The sequence below is a fragment of the Monomorium pharaonis genome, chromosome 4 (genome assembly GCF_013373865.1).
Source record: "Monomorium pharaonis isolate MP-MQ-018 chromosome 4, ASM1337386v2, whole genome shotgun sequence".
NCBI classification, from domain to species: Eukaryota; Metazoa; Arthropoda; class Insecta; order Hymenoptera; family Formicidae; genus Monomorium; species Monomorium pharaonis.
Window position 1 is genome coordinate 5,134,739 of NC_050470.1, and position 21,047 is coordinate 5,155,785.

The window sequence follows — 21,047 nt, forward strand, 5'->3', positions numbered from 1 at the left end:
CGCTTTGTCCGATACGTCAGCATCGTACCCGAGGAAGAACCAATGACTATAAATTCCAACTGTGTACTCCAAGGAGTGGCAATCAGCCAGACGAGTTTCACCCTACAAGTAGTCACTGATAAATTGGGGCCGACCATGTCGAAAATGCGAGGCACGCGCCAGGTCGGCGCTGCAGAATGGGAACAATAATTTTATTCAATCCTTTAATGATGAGTAATAACAATTAAATGGACATTATATATCCGTTTATTATAAAATATACCTGCAAAAATAAATCTCACACGGAAAATTTTAAGAACTGAAGAAACCGTTTTCAATTCAAGAAGATATTAAACCCTAATTGCATCAAGGAATCACAATCATCTCTGCAGGACAAGATTAAATTGAAATGTAACAATTTAATCTTTCTATAGCAAATAGATCATTAATTCCTTCGCATAACTTCCCGAAGTTTTAGTTGCACGTTAAATCCGAATGCAAATGTCAGTCGTATTCAATAGCGATAAAATGAAAGGCCCCGCTACATTGTGCGTCTGTCGTACATCACGAATAAAGAAAAACGTTCGAGCCGCCGAGTTCCACGAGCTGCCATGTGCGTGTCTGCTGGTCGCGCAGAACACAGAACACGAGAGTTCCAACCGTGAATGCTCAGACGGCCTTAAATCTCGTCTCGCTGCTCGCTTCGCGAAGCGGAGCGACGCGGCCGGCGTCGTCGTCGACGTCGACGTCTTTTTGCGCGGTGGAGGCGTCGATGCGCGTCCCGCTCGACTCGTTACGCACGTGTGAACGGAAATGTCGACGCTTAAACGCTCGCGGCAGGCCGAGTTTTAATTGCCTGCCGTTAGTTACGTGGAGGAGCAGGAGGAGCAAGAGGAGAAGGACGATGTATGGGCGCACTCTTTTGAGAGTACTCTCCTCGCTTTTTTCTCCCGCGCCGCCAATCGTATCTGACGGCCAATTTGTCGTAGCATGCATCTTCCGCTTCATCTCCTCGCAGCCGAAATCGGTCTCCGTGTCCTTTCTCGCTTTTTGCCGACTTCTTTCTCTGGAAATCGCGGCATTGTTAAATAATTTAATTCGTATTACTCTCGTTTGTCGAGTAAAATTAAATTTAAACGTGAAATCCCATTTTCGGAATAAACATTCTAAATTAAAATTGGCGATAAAAAGAAAATAAAAACATGGTTTCTATTTTCTATAGGTCCCTATTAAATATTAGTTTCATTGTAATTACAGATAATCTTATTTATTTTACACTAAGTATTTATTATCAGCCAAGCAATTATTTATTTATGATCGAGGAAAAATCAGAAAAACAATTTAATTACTCCTCATCTATAATACACCTTAATCAAGACATATACAATATTTAGTTTATTGAAACGAAAATAAGAATAAGTAGAGTCAGAAAATATTTTCGAAAGTTATTCCATATGGAATCTTCATTAATATTTGGCAGGAAGACACCCTCCGTAATCGTATGATAATTTTATATGCGAGCGCACATGTTACGCGGAAAATTCCCCGCCTGTCCGAAAGCTGTGCTAGCTTCCCGTGAATGACCGGATCGCGTACATCCTTCGCTCGTCGGCGTGCACACGACGATGGTTAGCCGATTATTAAGCGACCAAAGAGTGTTCCGCGCGTGCGTTTCTAAACATAGCAACGCGAAACGAGAGAGGGGCTGGGTTCGCGATTGGCGGCGACGGGCGCGGGTGTGCGTGCTGGTCGAAATCGATGGTTAGCAAATTAGTGGGCGTCGCGGAAACCGAGAGAGCCGGCTCGGAACCCCCCCTCCCCCCCGGTAATGGATTAACCACCACCGGGGGCCACCACGACGAGGGGAGTAAAGAGTGAAGGGACGCGTACGCGCAAATAGCTGTCTGTTCGGCGCGTTCGCGCAATTCACGCGTGTCGAGGTTGAAATTGTTATTCTGAAATTGTTGCTCCTAAAATCTCAAAATTTATTACTTGAGACAAAGCGAATTGGGCGTTGGGATTTTGGATAAATCTAAGGATGTTGCGCAGAAGGGACGTGCGTTTGTGACATTTATACACGCGCCCGTGTACGCGCTCACGACACGACGGCCGCATCATGCATCGCCGCGTTCATTTCACGCATAATTGCAAGCGCGTCCCATTTCACGTTGAGGATGTTCGTGGTTCTTTGCATGTTGCACGTCTCAATATAGCACTCCGTTTAGTCGCGCCCCGTACGATTAACTTGATTTAGGCATACGCCGTTTAGCGTCTCAACCACGAGACCGCCTCCGGTGATTTAAACGTGTCGGTCTTTGTCGCCCCTGATCTTTTTCTCGTATTAGGGGAATAAGATGATTAACACGTCCGACACACTGGCGGAACGTAGCGTTGAAGCGTTGAGAACAATATAGGCTTAAACGGCACTTACAAAACATTCAAGATCCGTTTTTCCTCCGCTAATCTGCCCGTGAAGGTCGTCATTTAAATGTCAAACGATAAAAAAATTTTTACATGAATCTTATATGGTTCTACAAACCTTTTACAATTAAAAGCAAATCTATAAAGTATTGGTTATATTGCAAATTTAAAAATTTATTAATTGTAGTTTTAAAAGGACAATTTTGCTGAACTATAGATTTATTAAAAAATTTAGCTGAATAAAGATCTGAAAATATTTTATTGAACCAAAATAATTATGTAGCATGCTTATGTATAATGCTGCAAACAGTTTTGATGATATTTTTACAAGCAATTTTAGCGTCCTATATAATTACATATTGTTGGGTTAACCAAAAAATCATTTTTGGATCTGCTAGCTAAATTTATAAATATTTTAGCAAGACCGTTTTTTCTGTGTAACTAATATATATCAGTTTACAAATGCGCGTATCTGTGAACTTATAAATCTAGATCTGCAGATATTTACAAGTATTTTTAAATTGTCATTTTTTGTATGAACTAGTGACCTTATATCGCACGTCATGCGATACATAAAGTATTTTTGATTTAAAAAACAAAGGGCGTTAACTGCATGCAGACAATGCAAAGCGAAGCAATCGAAGCGAGCACTTGCGGTGGTTATCGTCCGCGGCGCATGGTAATCAGGCAGCCGATTGATTAGCCGACAAAGTACCGCCGACAAATTAGAAGAATGCCATCTATGCGTCCCCGTCCCCGCACTTTATCGTACGTGTTACCACATATGCGTATACGCACGTGCTCCCACGTATCCCCGCATTAGCATGTGTATGGGCGTACAGGATATTTCAAGAAAACCTGTCTAGACGTGTATCTTTAAAAGATACAAAATATTAAAATATAGTAATAAGATATAATAATAATAATAATATTAAAATATAATTACATTTAATTTTTTTATAATTTATTATATAATTATCTTTTATATATTCAATTTTTTTCTTATACCCGTGAATCATCCTGTATACGAAGGTCGCGAGTAAGTCAAATGAGAAAGAGAGGGAGATTATCTTGTAAGAAGTCTATCCTTGAAGCAGCCCAGTCTCGGACTGCTCGGTGCATCCGAATGCGTTGCCCTTTGAAGAGTACCGACAGCCACACACGTATCAGCTCCGTCGACGTTCCATTCGTCCTCTCTCGAGAAGAAAAATATCGTTATCCGCCCACTCAGTGCTTATGTCGTCGAATAAGCGAGGGTGTAAGTGGATGACACGATGTGAGATCTGTGACACTTCCGTATTTAAAATTCTATTTAACGAGTGGAAGACTACAAAACGGAAGTCGAGAAATTTTCCCGTCGAATAACTCAGACATTTCTTAATTTATCTTTTAATTTCAAGTAATATAAAGTATTTTATTCTGAGAATGTTTTTTTGTTTTTAAATACAATATATAATATATGTATATAAATAAAAAGTTGTATTCTGAATACAATATATACTAATAAGAAAAAAAAACGGAATTGTAAAAAAGCTTAATTTCTTATTATGAACTCAGCAGAATGTATGAAAAAATTTTTGTATGAACATTTTAAATTAAAAAAAATCAAAATAATTTTTCACGTTTACTTTACAAAAAAATAAACTTTTTAAAAATTATATTTTAAAATTAATTACTAATAAAAGATTTTCGATTTGCAAACGTGTATAAATCAGACAATAGATTTCAGCAAATTAATAACGGTTCCTATAAACTAGGAAGTCATAAAATTATGCTCTTGACACCCTCGCTTCATTGAAAGCGTATTCGAGCACAAAGGAATTGCTGGAAAAATCATGGGATGTGGCTAAATCCTACAAATAATCCTGTCGAAATGTCATCACACTTTGGTGAACACATAAATGCTGAGTTCGTTCAAGTATGAATTACTCGCGTGTCGAGTTGTCGCGATAAAATCCTAGTCTATATTTTTCTTGACTCTTGCTGGAAAATTTAACTTATAGTAAATCTTTTGTCACTTGTATCTCTAATAATGTGTCTATTTTTTACCAAAAATCTTACATCTTTGAAAAATTTTTTTTAATACATTTATTTATATTTGACTTATATTAAAGCAATACATTAACGATTTAATTATGTATAATTGTTTACTTTTTATTTAATATTTTTATGTAATAATTATATTATATTTTATTACAATTTTTTATTCACAATTATAAAATATATATCTAGTCTTATAACAATTTTAAAAAATATTTATACAGTATAATTTTTATAAATAAACTAATTTATTGTTTAATTGACAAAATATGACATTTAACATTACTTTATTGATGATAATATTATCTATTTTTGTAGAATGGGTTTATTATTTTATTATGTATAAATATAATTGTAAGTAAAAATATGTGCTATCTATAATTTAAAAAATTAAATGTTTAGACATTTTTCTTTTCTTTTATTGTTCTATTTCCAAATTCAATTAATACTGTCTTCATATAAATATTTCGACGGTTCGATACTTCTATTGTGCTTATGTATATTCGCTATAATGTGAATGTATATAAAGCGCATAAACGTGTGTGCAATCGAATCTAAGCGAGAAGACCGGGGGAGGAAGAAGAGGTAGACGATGGATTCCGTGGAGAATACACGAGAGTATTGAAATGCAAAAGGCATAAAATATATTTGAAAGTTAAATACGAGTCAAGTGGCGCCTCGGTAGGGGGTAACCAGACGCGGTGAAGTCGGGGGCCCTTCTCACACCACGTAGAATTTCGACGATTTCCTGGACCTCTATCTGCGTATCCCGCCGAGAATTTTGATGCCGTTAAAACTCTTTTATCTTGCGAATTCGTGCAGGAACGCGCAACATTCGTTGTAACACTTCAAAAAGATAATATATTTATCGCATTTTTACAATGCTCTGTGTATTGTAAAAATTAGATATTTTATGCAATTGTCAGCCTATTGCAGAAAATAATTTTTACAATGCTCTGTGTATTGTAAAAATTCGATATTTTCTGCAATTGTCAGCCTATTGCAGAAAATAATTTTTACAATGCTCTGTGTATTGTAAAAATTCGATATTTTCTGCAATTGTCAGCCTATTGCAGAAAATAATTTTTACAATGCTCTGTGTATTGTAAAAATTCGATATTTTCTGCAATTGTCAGCCTATTGCAGAAAATAATTTTTACAATGCTCTGTGTATTGTAAAAATTCGATATTTTATGCAATTGTCAGCCTATTGCAGAAAATAATTTTTACAATGCTCTGTGTATTGTACAAATTCGATATTTTCTGCAATTGACAGCCTATTGCAGAAAATAATTTTTACAATGCTCTGTGTATTGTAAAAATTCGATATTTTCTGCAATTGTCAGCCTATTGCAGAAAATAATTTTTACAATGCTCTGTGTATTGTAAAAATTCGATATTTTCTGCAATTGTCAGCCTATTGCAGAAAATAATTTTTACAATGCTCTGTGTATTGTAAAAATTCGATATTTTCTGCAATTGTCAGCCCTATTGCAGAAAATAATTTTTACAATGCTCTGTGTATTTAAAAATTCGATATTTTCTGCAATTGTCAGCCTATTGCAGAAAATAATGTTACAATGCTATGTGTATTGTAAAAATTCGATATTTTCTGCAATTGTCAGCCTATGCAGAAAATAATTTTTACAAAGCTCTGTGTATTGTAAAAATTCGATATTTTCTGCAATTGTCAGCCTATTGCAGAAAATAATTTTTACAAGCTCTGTGTATTGTAAAAAGTCGATATTTTCTGCAATTGTCAGCCTATTGCAGAAAATAATTTTTAGCAAAGCGTCTGTGTATTGTAAAAATTCGATAGGTTCTGCAATTGTCAGCCTTGCAGAAAATAATTTTACAATGCTCTGTGTATTGTAAAAATTTCAGCCTATTGTAAAATTCGATGTTTTCTGCAATTGTCAGCCTATTGCAGAAAATAATTTTTACAATGCTCTGTGTATTGTAAAAATTCGATATTTTCTGCAATTGTCAGCCTATTGCATTAATTATTTTTTACAACGCTCTGTGTATTGTAAAAATTCGATATTTTCTGCAATGGTCAGCATATTGCAGAAAATAATTTTTACAATGCTCTGTGTATTGTAAAAATTCGATATTTTCTGCAATTGTCAGCCTATTGCAGAAAATAATTTTTACAATGCTCTGTGTATTGTAAAAATTCGATATTTTCTGCAATTGTCAGCCTATTGCAGAAAATAATTTTTACAATGCTCTGTGTATTGTAAAAATTCGATATTTTATGCAATTGTCAGCCTATTGCAGAAAATAATTTTTACAATGCTCTGTGTATTGTAAAAATTCGATATTTTCTGCAATTGTCAGCCTATTGCAGAAAATAATTTTTACAATGCTCTGTGTATTGTAAAAATTCGATATTTTCTGCAATTGTCAGCCTATTGCAGAAAATAATTTTTACAATGCTCTGTGTATTGTAAAAATTCGATATTTTCTGCAACACTCTGTGTATTGTAAAAATTTGATATTTTATGCAATTGTCAGCCTATTGCAGAAAATAATTTTTACAATGCCTTGTGTATTGTAGATTTTCAATTATTAAATCAAAACTGTAAAATGCAAAAGGAAGAAGTAAAAGAATGTTTACTTCTAGACCGTAAGACATGATATAGAAATTAAAGAAATGAAAGTAAGAAATGTGATTTCTTTTAACAGTTCATTTAAGGAAGATACAAATCTACTTATTTCCTCTCGCTCGAAACGATGATCGAGATGAAGCCAACTTGTTCGTTAGCGAGTTAACTCTCTCGTTCTGGCGCGTCCCGATTTCCGAGGATTCTCCATCGCGGCCGCCCCATTGTTCCGTAGCCTTAATGCGCGCGTCGCTGTAAACAGCACTACAATGGAACAACTTCGTTAGCATAATCGCGTCACAGAGTCACCCGGGCGGCCCTTGCCCCCGTGCCTCGCCGCGCCGCGGCGGTTCCCTTTCGGATTTTACGGGTGGTTTGCCCGCGCGTCCCGGGCCTCCTCCAACTCTTCGTAGGCGGGCCAGATCCGCTTCTGCGTTTAACCGTCGCCCGTCGAGTATTATTCATTGTCGCGGTCCAATCGTTCATCTTCGCATCGAGATTGTCATAGGCGCAGCGAGGGGGATGCAACAAATTGAACTTGTATCGGAAAATATTTAGAAAGGGGGAAAAAAGTTGTCAGAATGGCTTTACAGTTGTCTGGCAGTCTTAGTCACATTGTAACTTTAACTAATAATAATAGAGAGATATACATAGATATATATGTATAGAATATTAATTTATTAGCACGTTTAGTACACAATACCTTCTCTCTCTTTTTGTTCAAAAGATTGGAACAATTTATTTTTCTTGATAAACATGTTAACACAAAAATATGTTTGAATTTAGATTTTTGCTAAACTTTTATATACATTTCACTAGAAAAGTTTTGTCGGCGCCGATGAAGGCTGCATATTCCTTGGTTGCGTATCTTTCACCTCCTTTTTCTTTGCTTTTCACAAGAAAGGCAGATTGTAAGTTGATTGAAATATATCACACTTATATCTTAGTTTATTTAATCGTGCTAAACAAAACTATTAAATTATCATAAATTATGACAAAACCATAAAATTTTAATTATAAAATTTTAATATAAATTTAATAAATTATTATATTATCACATCCGGAAAATATAATACGAAATAAGAAAATTCTAAGTTTGAATCTTGGCTGAGACATTTTTTGTAATAAGTTTTTACTTTTTTTTAAAACTCTTCTAGCATTATTATTAAATTTGATAATCTTTATTTAAAAGATTATTTCTAATAATATTTCAAAATCAATTTAAAGCTTCCGTTTACGATCGCGTTTTAAGTCTGATATCAGTACGCAATTTATAGAACAAAAAAATATGTTTAATAATTGAAATAAAAATATGATTAAGCACTATTTAATAAAATATTATTAAGATTTGGTTCACAAAATGTGGTTTATTTCTTGTTTAAATATTAACTTTGGTTGAAAAATAGTATTTTTTAATTTTTTATATTAACTGTAAATTACTCACGCACACATTTAATTTCAAAATACCGATTAATTTAATTATACATGTATATTAATAACAAATTAATAAAATATCCTTTCTTTTTCACTGGACAAATTCTGTATACCAATAAAGGATTATGTATCCCGTGTTAAACGCGATGTCGATCGGTCAATTCTTTGCCGGCCGATTACCGACATTAATTCGCAATTATTATAATTTTCGACAGTATCGAGATTTTCGCGCGCTTGATGCGTTTCTCTCCCCTAAAGCATTCCCCCCGTTCTTTCCGCCTCTCGAACCCCGGGGACGCTCACAATGGAAATGTTAAGCGAGTCGTGGATTCGCAACGCTCGTCACTCTCGTTTGGCATTGGACGAGCGGGGTTCGTGTCTGCGGACGTCAATTTGCGCGACTGGAACGTCGAGGGGGTCGAGGGGGTTAATCTCGTCTTCTTTTCCTTCCTGTACGTTCCAAATAGTGCCTCTCTCTATCTATCTTGCCCCGTCTAGTTGCACAGATACTCTATGCGCGTGTGTGGTAGCGCCAGCCGACGATCGTAGTGCTTGAAATCAAAACACACCCTAGGGGCTGTCCGTCGATTATTATCGTTTGCACGCACCGCTCGCGATCATGACAATCGCTCGAACGACTTTTGACGGCACGCCTAATTCGATACTCAAACCTCAGTTCCGCCGAATCTTCGAGTTAAAAGCGATATGTACGGGCCGAGAATTGATGTGGGTTCACCTTCACTTTTTCATTTGTTTTACGCAACATATATTTAATTTTCATTTACACATGAGTTTTGTATATATAATTGTTCAAATAACAAACACTTTACCTTTAATTAAGAGATAATAATTATTACCTCTTATGCTTATTTCATTGTTAACTTTTATCTCTAACAATCTAAAATTCTGTCATACAATTTTATATTATTATAATTGAATCAGTTAATAACAGAAAAAAGAACAAATACTAAGCAAAACTAATTTTTATAGGATACAATTTTACTTAAAAAATTACTGTAAAGTAAAAAATATGTTTAGTTTTATTTTTAAACAATGAGGAGCAGGTTATTAAAACTTTGCTTGGTTCTAAATGATTTTAAATATCAGACGTAGATATTTTTATTCATTGATTTACGATTATAATTCTTTTTCCTTGAATTATTAAATAAATCAACCATAAAAAGAGATGATTACGAAGACGAGCCGACAAGAAGAAATCACGTAATTTTGTCAGAAAAACATTAGAAGCTCTCTGTCTTTCTCTACTTGTTAGCTTCTCCTCCGTGATTTTCTGCGACTGCGAATTCAACCCCCTCGGAAAAATAATCTTTTTCTTCTCATTCCCTTTATGTCTCTTTCTCGCTACCCTTTCTCTCTTTTCTCCGACGTCCGCTGTGGATGTCAAAATATGACAGCTCTCTCGAGTCACCACTTTCGCGACAAGAGTTACGTCACAGGGGGTTGCCGCGGCCGATCATTAAAGTAAGGGTGCGCTTGTGACTCTTTTGCCAAGTAGAGACATTTAAGTCGGTGTCTGCTCAATTTATTGTTAGAAAAATTAATACACAGTGCTTTTACAAATGTTCAACCATTATATTTATTTAACATTACAGATTAACATTTATTTTAAATAATTTTCACATTGAATAATATTTATATAATTTATTATAAACTTTTAGATTCATCTTTTTAATCTTGAAAGTATACTACAAAAATTTTTTAAATCGTTTAAGCATATATATTTCATGTGTCTAAAGCGAATAGATTATTAATAAAAATATCTCAAATTGAATATTTATTACAACTTTTTAAATGATACGGGAAAACGTTTTCCTGTATAAATTCAAATATAAAGGGGAGGATTGATAATCACTGGCGCGCTTCGCTAAGCTGACGGAAGCGGTAAATGGTTCGCAACCAACCCCCTCGACGAGACGCTAATTCATATTCATAGATGTAGCGTTTAGCATTACGCCGTTAAATTCCTCGGAGAGTTGGTTAAGAGACAGAGTGGCTAATATTTCTACTCGTATTTCCGCTCGTTGAGAGAATAGTTTTACTTTTTTTGGTAAATTGATTATTTGTGTTATGTTAACTTTTTGTTATACAAAAGGAAATTGAAAATAATTTATTAAAACTAATTAAATAATAAATGCCAAAACAAGATAATATCAAATAAAACAAAACAGAAAAAGATTTAATAGAATTTCTTCATTACGTAACTAAAAAAAGTAAAAAAAATCTTGAAAATAAATTGGTATTCAATTGCAGTCACAGTTATCTAAAAGTAAATTCCAAAAAAAATTTTTTTTAATGCTAACATGATATCAATTTTGTTGCATATTGTACAATCAAAAATATTGTTGGACTGTGTTATCTTGGTATGATTAACTTAACCTCCTTTTTCCCAAAAAATAATCCAACGAGGTAAAATCAAAATAGAAATAAAATTTAGAAAGATATAATTTTAACCTTAAGTATCAAGTAAATGTAAACTACTTAAAAATTCAAATATTTTTAATCCTGGTCGAAGTAATTTATTCTTATAAAAAAATTAATAATATAAAAGTAAAAATATAAATTTTTAAATTAAAATGAAAAAATAAGCTTTAACTTGCGATAAATTATCTGGTCAAATATATTTATAAATTTTATTTTTCACATGTTTAAAATCACAAGGTTTATTGCCGACTTAATTTTTTAATTATATAAAAATTATAAATTACTCAACTTATAAATATATAACACATGTTTATAAAAATACTAGTAATGTTGTAAGCATAACAATCATTAAAATAATTAAAAATAAATAAACATGTACATATTTCTATTTCCTAACTATATAGTAAATTTAAATGGACATAGTGTAATATCCAAGTATAAATTACAAAATGTAACTGTCGTTGCAATCTTTGTACGATATTGATATATTGTTATTCAGATTTATATAATTCGTTTTTATATTAATTTTAAAAATAAATTAGCAATTTTTTAATTATGTAATGTAATATGCATTCGTTACAATAACTAATTTCTCTAAAACTCGTTTATATTTCATATTTATAATACAAAAAATGTTTATTATAAGTAATATAAATAAATGTGTATATCTGATAAATAAATGTATATATCTAAATGAATAATTGCGAACATAGTTTTTTAAATAAATATAAATGGTACAGTTAGTATAAAATTAAGCAAATCTTATTTTTATTACTGCAAAGAATGTAAATATGCTTTAATTCACACAGGTCCTCCAGATTTTGGCTTTACATTCGATTTACGAAAGTGATGATAGTTTGGGAGTACTTTCAACAGAAAATCCAACTGTCCAATTTGAGGCTGAAATAGAATAAAGTAGAAAAATATTGGAAAATTACCAAATTTTGAAAATTACGAGATATAACAAAATAAAAGTAATAATATAAATAATGCTTACATATGGCTTGTCGTTCATTTCTCTACGTTGACATTGACTCCCATATACTATTGTATTTTCTGGTATGGTTTCTTGCTCTGATAAAGCGCATGCAGCTCCAATAACACAGCCATTGGTTAATTCAATTTCTCGACTAACTTGCGCTTTTGGAAAAATATTTATACATAAGTCAATTAAAGACGAAAAAATTTTCTGTTCTGACATAAACTAAATCCTATTTGTGCAATTTAATATTGTCACAATATTCGTTTACACATTTAAAGAAGCAACTGTACCTTTTGCTTCTAAGATGTTATTATCACCAACTTTATATGATTCACAAACACAGTCAGTTTCAAAAACATTATAGTTCCCTATTATTTGTACAGGTACTGTCGCAGGTTCCAAAGTGCCGAGTGGTAACCTATAAAACATTATTAAAGTTAATAACCACTTAAATTAGTACACTGCATACTTTGAAAATGACACAACTATATTAAACTTGCCTGTTAGCTATAGTTGCCATTTCTTCAATTATGTTGCCTTCTCCTATGATGATTGGACCAGCCTCGGCTAAGATACATGCTCTAGGATGGATTATAGTTTTTGCGCCAATGGAAATATCACCTTTTAGAATACTCTCTTCACACACTACTGCACCAGGTGCAATTTTTAAACTATACAAACAATATCACAAACATAATATATAATTTATTCAAAAAGTGTCATGTATCTAATAAAAAAATTATTTATTTATTCTCTTATTAATTATCATAACTTAAACCATGCGTTAAAAACGTTAAAATTGATTATATAAGCTTTGCTTATAACTATATTACGTGTGCATTTATACTATTATATTATTGTAAATGTGCAATCAGATAAAGCACTGATCTAACCTCGTCAGCCTAACCTCGAAATACAAGAAATTTTACGTTATATGAAGCAATCTTTATTAAATACTAAAATTATGAAAAAAGTTCTTGTAATGTTATAAATTTTGTATGATTATTATTAAACTTACTTGGCGCGGCGATGAGTTGAGGAATTGTTAGAACTCATTTTTTCGTCCATTTAATCAATGACATTTCCTTGCTGGCTTTGCTCACTTTGCTTGTGCTGCATATGCAACCATATGTCAAGTCGATTTATCGAAGAGTTCGCCATCTTCTCTCGATAGTATCGCGCAAGAGAATTTAAAAATTCCTTTAAAAATTACTCTATAAAAGAGATGTGTTGTTTAAAAAATTCTTGAATACAATTAAATGATTACTATAAGCTGTGAGAATTATTATAAATTATTATTCTTAAGGAAGTGATAAAGTGCCCGTTAAACTTAACCGGGGTCGATAATATGTAGACTCACCAACATTCTTTATTAGAAAATATCTTTGAATTGACTTAAATACAATTCCAAATCCTTTTATATAGGCAAAAGGGTTTTCATGTTAATGATAACAAAAAAATGTTTAATACATAAAAATAAATTTTTTTTTGTTATTGACATGAAATTGTCCTTTGCTTTCTTCATTTTTGTGTGTACTTTAATTGTGTAAAAGAATTTTTAATTATTTAAAGTCATTTCAAAGATATTTTGTAATAAAAAATTTGTTTTTTAAAAGAGAATACCTTTTTCTAAACTTTTAATCTTAATTCCACTTGCACAATATTGTTCGTATGTTTCTACCCATAGAAAAATACGATTTTGTACACTAAATGAATATTGTCAATATTATCAAGTGACAGTTCTACGTACCAAAAATATTTTATTTGTTTTTGATATAAACTTGACCAATTTTGCTTAATTTTTGTGCGTACTTTAAATTATGTAAAATACTTTCGTGATTCTATGAAGCCAATTAAAAATTAATTTGTTTAAAAAATATCGGTAAAACAGACTGTTTTAGGATCTCCATTTTATAAAAGTTACATATATTTACATACATTATGGTTATAACTGCTCTAAAGTAAAATAAAAATAATTTTAATATATTATTTATAACACAATTAAACAACACAAAAAGATTTGATGCTAATGTGGAATTTTTCAAAATTATTTTTAATTAAAGCTAATAAGTTATTAAAAGTTATTATAATCCAATATTATATTTTTTAAATGTTGAAAAAGCGATTGTTACGTTTTATATTTAAAATAGGAATAATGTTTAAAGTTCGTTTATTTATTATTATAATATAAGAAACAAAAGAATATTTTAGCAATATTATTATGTATTATAAATAATTTTTAACCAGAAATAAATTTTTTTATAAATTTTAAATACAAGATTAAATATATAATTTTAATATGGTTAATCACTGTTAAAATCTTGCTTTATATTTATTAAGATGTACATGAGTAAAAAATAGTTTAATGTTATAATAATAAAAATTAAAAGATCCCTACAATAAGAATGTTATAATGTGCAAATATCGTCTGCATTTATTTAAGCTATTTAAGGGACGAGAGAAAAGGGAAATCTCGCGATTGTGATTGCTCAACAAAAGGGATAATGTATTCACACATGAGAAACACATGAATACCTTCATTTAGATATTTAACATAACTCTATATTATCCGTCAACTTTTATATATATATTTATTATATATATTTTTTATATATTATATATTATAAAATTTAACTCCAAATTGCGATAATAACGTCTAATTGCAACGTGCGTGCGCGTGTACGTGTTGCGCCTTATGTACGCATGTGTGTACATTATGTTTGCGTGTGTGTGTGTGTGTGTGTGTGTGTGTGTGTGTATAATTGTATGTATGTACGTGTTCATATGTTAGTATGTGTACGCTTCTGTGAGTGTGTGCGCGTGTATACGTGTTGCTCTCGAGTAAAGGGGATAGAGATGTGAGCGAAGAAGGGTCATAGATGGTATGCATCTTGCACTCGCGCGTAACGTGACTGTGTGTACGTGTTCGATCTACAATTAAACGAATCCTACGCACTTACTCGTTAATCGGCAGAATAATATGCATTCTCTTAATTTTTCTATAAGTATATGCAACCGTCCGAAAGCGTGTCAGTCGGCGCACCGTGACGGATTCGCCGTCGCTCTCGTTGATCTTTTTTCAATTGCGTTTGATTCTCTCGGATGCATATTAAGACTTTTGCCTGCACGCTGTTACGTAAACGAGCTCATTTTAATCTCGTTAAGAATAAGAAAAGAACAGTAACAAATGTCTTCATCAACTAATTTCGTCAATAGTAACGAGATTGATTCGTTAAAAACATTTACGATTATTCCAGTGCTTGACGTACAAAGTCGTATAAGTCAAATTATTCCGTTAAAAAAAATTAAATAAAGTGAATACAATACGAAACTATTGCAATGTAAAAAAGCCAATATTTGAAAGAAGCAATTTATATCCTTATTTCTAAGAAGAAATATCATCTTTAAATGTCTAAAAAAAATATAACATCATTAAAGCTGCCTTTCTTGTAATGTATAAATGGCTTCATTTTCAATAAAAAATTAAGAAAATAGACTCATTGTTTTTTCATACTACTTTAATCAATATTATTATAATTTCTTTTACTTAATAACTATTGATGCAAAAAATATTAAAAATGCAAATACATGATAATTTAATTATAAACAGAAATATATATATTTAGAATAAAATTGACTTAATATATGCATCCGAAAGTTACTTCTCACTCGTCTATTTGTGATCTTATTGTATAATTAGGGTTGCGCAAATCTGTGCTTCATCTTATTCTAAAACTATTTTAAAATAATATTTTACTTTGTATAACAAATAAATATTTTCAAAAAAGAATTAAAGGAAATTATATTTACTCGACTCAGTTAAAAGTTTTACGATAATCTTAAGTATGATAATTATCAGTATTTCAGTCACAGTTGAAAGCTAAAGTAACTTGTTGGTTTATTATTTGCTGCTTGGCAATGACTTTAAACTTAATTTAATAATTTTTTGTTAATCAAAATTTTAAAATGCAAGAAGCAAACATATAACAAAGATTCAAAAATTAAAATTCATCTAAAAGTTTAAAATACTTATAATATTTATATAAAAGTTTAACTATTTGGAAATTTAAATATTAAATGGGTTAATGAAAAAATTCAGACTGAGAAAAGAAGAGATCAAACACTCAATGTTCTAAGATTTCAAAAACATGAGTTATGTTTTAAGTGTCAAAAAGTTAAATCTTATTTTTAAAATTAGTATTCTCTAATTTATTGTAAAGTTTAATAAATATAAATAAAATATTGAAATGCATTTATTAATGTAGCATATTGATGAGCAATTTTAATATCATATTATTATATTAATTAAATACTTGTATGTAAAATTTACTTTAACATTAACAAATAAACAATTATCCGTTTAACGATTGTAAAGTCATTGTGCATACAAATTGTCATTTAAACTGAATTGAATTCAACGCGAAGAATTAATACTTTTGTTATCCAATATCAGAAAGTTAAAAATATATAAATACGCAATAAAAATCGAACTACATATATATATATATATATATATACATGTAGAACTAATAACAATACACTTAACACTTTCGCGACCACTGATATTCAACTATAAATTAGTACAATTAATACTTTAATATCAATACATTTAACTCATTAAAAATTACAACTGTTATATTTTATATTATGTTGTTTTACATTAAAGATCTTGTTATTAAATATAAATATAAAAATAAAATGTCTGAGTAAGAAAAATGCTTATAATTTTTAACAAAAGTCTTGTGTGATATGGTTTAACATTATTTAATCGTAGTTTTGAAAAAGGTATAATAATGAGTTAAATATATAATATTTCTATTGGAGACCCTCTAAACAGTATAAATTATTTTATTTACTTACGTAATAAAGGGGATCGACATACGGTACAAAGGGGTTCATTACATGAACAATAATAATATATAATTGTATACAATGAAAATAAATATGTCCGAAATCGACGTGTGGAAATTAGATTTTATTCATTTATATTAAACTTTATAAATACAAACAAATAATAATAATAATAATAATAATAATAATAGAGCGTTATCAAATTTCTATAACGTTTGGTAATTAAAAACGGTCTGTCAGACCCCGCTTATACCGTTTAGGGTTTACATAAGTAGCTGCAATATTTATAGTTTATCTTAAAAAAATTCATTATCGAATGAGATAAATAGCATTCGCACGTCATCGCTATAAGTAACTTGTAAATGAAGAAAATATTGCAATTCTATACATATTCTTATATTATTCTTTAAATAGATATTACAAGCCATATATCTTTAAAAGACTTAAAGGATTTAATATTGCGCTACACACAACGAGAGTTAGATATTTATAATGAAAGTGGCGCATACAAATACTTTTATTATTTCAGCTTGCTCCTTAACGACGTAATGTTATCTATAGCAAACAAGCGATGGTGTACGAATGCCTTTTTTATTCCAACCTGCCACTTAGCAACATAATTTTATACTTAGTAACAACGCGAAGGCGTACGAATACTTTTTAAATCGGTCCGGCGCCGAACGACATAATTTCTATCTAAAAATATGCGAGCGGTCGCGAAAGTGTTGACGAACAACGAGCCGTTATTAAATATATCTCGATCTTCATCCTGATCTTCGATCAACGATCGACGACAGCGAGGAAAGCCGGTGACGGTGCGTATATATGTAAACGCTTCGTGAGGGTGTCTCAGCGCGCGACAACGGGCTATTGTGTCTTTTTTTTTTCTTCTTTTTTTTATCCATAAGAAGTACGGGTTTTACGTATAAAGAGACGCGTCATACAAGTGCCGTATAGTACCAAAAATGTTTTTAATGCGCGCGCATAATGCGGTCGATTAGCTCTATCTATGCCTGCATCCGTGAAAGTCGCATCCGCGCATATCGATTCGTATAACGTTTTTCTCTCTCTCTCGCTCTCACTTTCATTCTCTCTTTCTCTCTTTCATTCCCTTCCTTTTTTTTCTGTCTGTCGTCTCTACGTGTACATGTTTATAAGTAAGTATGATGTATGTATATGGATTCGTGAACGTGTTTTACGTGTGTCACCGTTATCCGTGAGATCCAGCCGGGTTGGTCCGTGAACGAAATCACTCTCTACAACGCCCGTTATTTTCATCAATCGCGAGGACCGTCGAATCTCGATAGTTCCGTCGAAATATACTCTCATATAATGTATATAGTGTGTTTATATATAATTATTTATTTATATATTTATATATTTATTTATTTATATATGTGTATTTATATGCTATAAAGTAGCTCAGAACTATACTCGAATCACTATACTCGAACTCGCGGCGGCGATAGAACGCGTAACCGCAGCCGACGTTTTGCGTTTAAGCCAATTATATGTAGAAGGATGCGTTTATTCGCCGAATATTCTTGTTAAATTGAAAGAAATTTCGCCTATCGTATTGTAATACGACAATATGACGTTAATATGACAATATGTTTAAAAGGGTAATTCTGTCGTATCTTTAAATATATAAGATGCTGTGTCACGTACTGTGCTACGTGTATCATCACTCAACTAACGTTTATATTTTGAACATTTAGCGAACAAACCGGTCCTTTACAAGCTGTACGAGAAGAGAAAAGAGAGAGAGAAGCCCCAATTGTTTTTACAAAATCGTACATGTCGACCATAACAATAATGATCAATATATTATACTCTTATTAATTCCCTCCTTCTGCGTTATTCTCTTATTTCGCGATTTCCCTAACTTGCTTGAAACTTTTTACTCTTCTCTTTTCATCTGTCCCTATAAGTTTTTCTTTTCTACTTTTAACAATCAAACTTCTTAATTTCCTAGCGTTTGTCTACGCCGTATCATCATCACATATCTTTATCACTAATAATTACGTAATATTAACGAACGGTATACAGGTGCAATAATTAACAGGGGCAAGATAAAGATAGAAAAGATAATCCAGTGAAAATTCGCGGAGAAAATTCTAATAGGGATAAAGACGCATCCCCGTTTCATCGTCATTATCGCGCTTAATTACACCTAACTCCGGCGCGGTTTCACGGTTCCTCGTCCTCTGCAATAAGCTCTACCCTTCGTCGATACTATTTCGCTGGGTTCGCCCGCCTGTCATATTCTCGTGCTCGACGGTGCGATAATATCGGGTCTCTATGTCGCACGAGCGGCCCAACCGAGATTCACTTGCCGTGAAACGTCAGTCCTCGATTATAATATTATCCGCGTCATCCTCGGACCGTCCCGGCGGGACTCGGTTAATCACCGTTCTCCTCTCCCCCTCTCCTCCCTCCATTACTTTTTTTAGTTAATACAATATATACTTTATGTATGTATCGTAACAACCGATACCTCTCTCCGATCAGCACTCATACGATCGCGCTCGTTGTTTCTCTCGCTCACACACGCACTTTCTCATGCTCTCGCTCGCTCCCTTCGCACGCGTTCGCGATTTTTTTTTCCTCTCGGTCTATATAATATAATCTTATAACAAGACATGCGTATGTGTATACACCTCTGCTTCTCCGACATATCGTGCGCGCGCGTATACACATACGCATCCACACTCTATATATATATATATATATGTATATATTTATACTTTATATTTATATATATATATATTTCTTCTGTATATATACTTTATGTTGCTTTTTTTATGTATACTTTATATATAACAATGTTTTTTATGTTTATTTAAGGCCCAATACGTTCATTACGAAGGAAATAATCTGCAACAGAAAGGAGACGAATATACGATTAAATAACGCTTGTACCTGGTTTTGCTCCCTGTTGTAAGCACCGTGTATGAATATAGAACTATTCAGTCGATTGTGTATAATGTTTCTGACGTCATCATCGTCATTGTCACCGTCATCGCCGTTGTCGTCGTTGTCGTCGTCGTCGTGAAGAATGCATGTGAGATAATCGCGGTTCGCCGAACGCTAGTAGATGATCTACGCGTGATCGGACAAAGTGCTAACTTAAGTCAGCTTTATAACTTAAGCTTCTCATCATATTTTCTTTGAAGAAAAATCGAGAGACAAACAACGAATGGTAAATATCTAAATAAGTAACATCTATTCCACTAATATATATCTTGAACTTTTAAACGCGTTAAAATACATAATAAGAATTAAAAATTGCATTATACAATAAATAAAGTGTGTCGCTGATTATGACAAATGTCACATTCACATTTCACTAACTACTTATTTATCATATATTAAGAAACTATATTTATTATTCATTATGTACTTTTTTCAGCCATGAAAGTCACATTAACGTATTTAATGTCACAAAATTTAAAATTTATTATAAAGGTTTGTGTAATCGCTCATTTCATTTGATAATAATAAAGAGATCCACATATATTTTATTTTTAATTATTTAAAATCTACTTCAAAAGAATGTACATACGCTCTTATTAATTTGTTACATTCATATCTCGAAGAGACTATCTCTCGTACAATTTATTTTCTGATTTTTCTAATTCTATGAAAACGAGAATTTCTTCAATTTAAAAATTAAGATTTTTCGTTCTTAACAAATCCACAAAATATCTGTCAACGATTGGCGAGGCCATATACCAGCGTTCCAATATCGAAGCGTTTCCTTCTTCGCGTGAGTTTATTGTGTTACTTTTCCTACTTTCTTAGATTTACCTTAAGTGTGCTTAACTTGACGTTTCCTAGGAAGAATCATCCGACTGAGGATAGGCAATCAATCGGTTGTCTTTCAAGAGAGGCATCATTCGATAATCTAAGTCTATCGTGACATACATTTGAAAGCCTACCGGACATTTAATTTGATTTCGAAACTAACTTGCGTGATATTACCGTTTTCTATATATTATAACGAATAAAGTAATTTAACACAATTTTATTATGCGAAAGAAAAATACAAAATGTTCCAAAAAGATATCACAATCACAAGGAACTATAAATAAGTTATAAATAAAAATTGTTCTTAATTAATTTTTTATCACGATGAAGAATGTACTTAAAATACAAAATATAAGCTACTTTTGGTCATTTACTCCAGTTTTATAAAAGTTAATTTTAATAAAAAAGACTTGGATATTAATTATAAGTAAAAAATGTTATAATATTAAATTTTGCAGATAAATCGCAAAGGAATTCAAACA

At 31.9% G+C, this 21,047-nt stretch overlaps 2 protein-coding genes across 2 annotated transcripts in view; both read right to left on the reverse strand.

The window, feature by feature from the left end:
- Positions 1-11,094: 11,094 nt before the first annotated feature.
- On the reverse strand, positions 11,095-13,074 carry LOC105828831 (dynactin subunit 6). Its single transcript, XM_012667356.3, has 5 exons — positions 12,923-13,074; positions 12,405-12,575; positions 12,195-12,322; positions 11,920-12,062; positions 11,095-11,822 (listed from the first exon to the last, which is right to left on the reverse strand). The coding sequence occupies exons 1-5, from the start codon at positions 12,970-12,972 to the stop codon at positions 11,724-11,726; spliced, it is 591 nt and encodes a 196-aa protein (XP_012522810.1). The 5' UTR covers positions 12,973-13,074; the 3' UTR covers positions 11,095-11,723.
- Positions 13,075-14,446: 1,372 nt separating this feature from the next.
- The window catches only part of LOC105836991 (probable nuclear hormone receptor HR3), an 82,652-nt gene continuing 76,051 nt past the window's right edge, over positions 14,447-21,047 (reverse strand). Inside the window, 1 exon segment of the mRNA XM_036286116.1 lies at positions 14,447-19,632. The gene's annotated coding sequence lies outside the window, so the exon portion shown is untranslated.

Excerpts from the sequence above, each read along its gene's own strand:
- LOC105828831 (XM_012667356.3), bottom strand. The coding sequence starts at position 12,972 with ATGGACGAAAAAATGAGTTCTAACAATTCCTCAACTCATCGCCGCGCC. Across the intron at positions 12,063-12,194 it reads TAACATCTTAGAAGCAAAAG|CGCAAGTTAGTCGAGAAATT; the intron begins GTACAGTTGCTT and ends TTTTTCCAAAAG. Across the intron at positions 11,823-11,919 it reads AAATGAACGACAAGCCATAT|CCTCAAATTGGACAGTTGGA; the intron begins GTAAGCATTATT and ends ATTCTATTTCAG.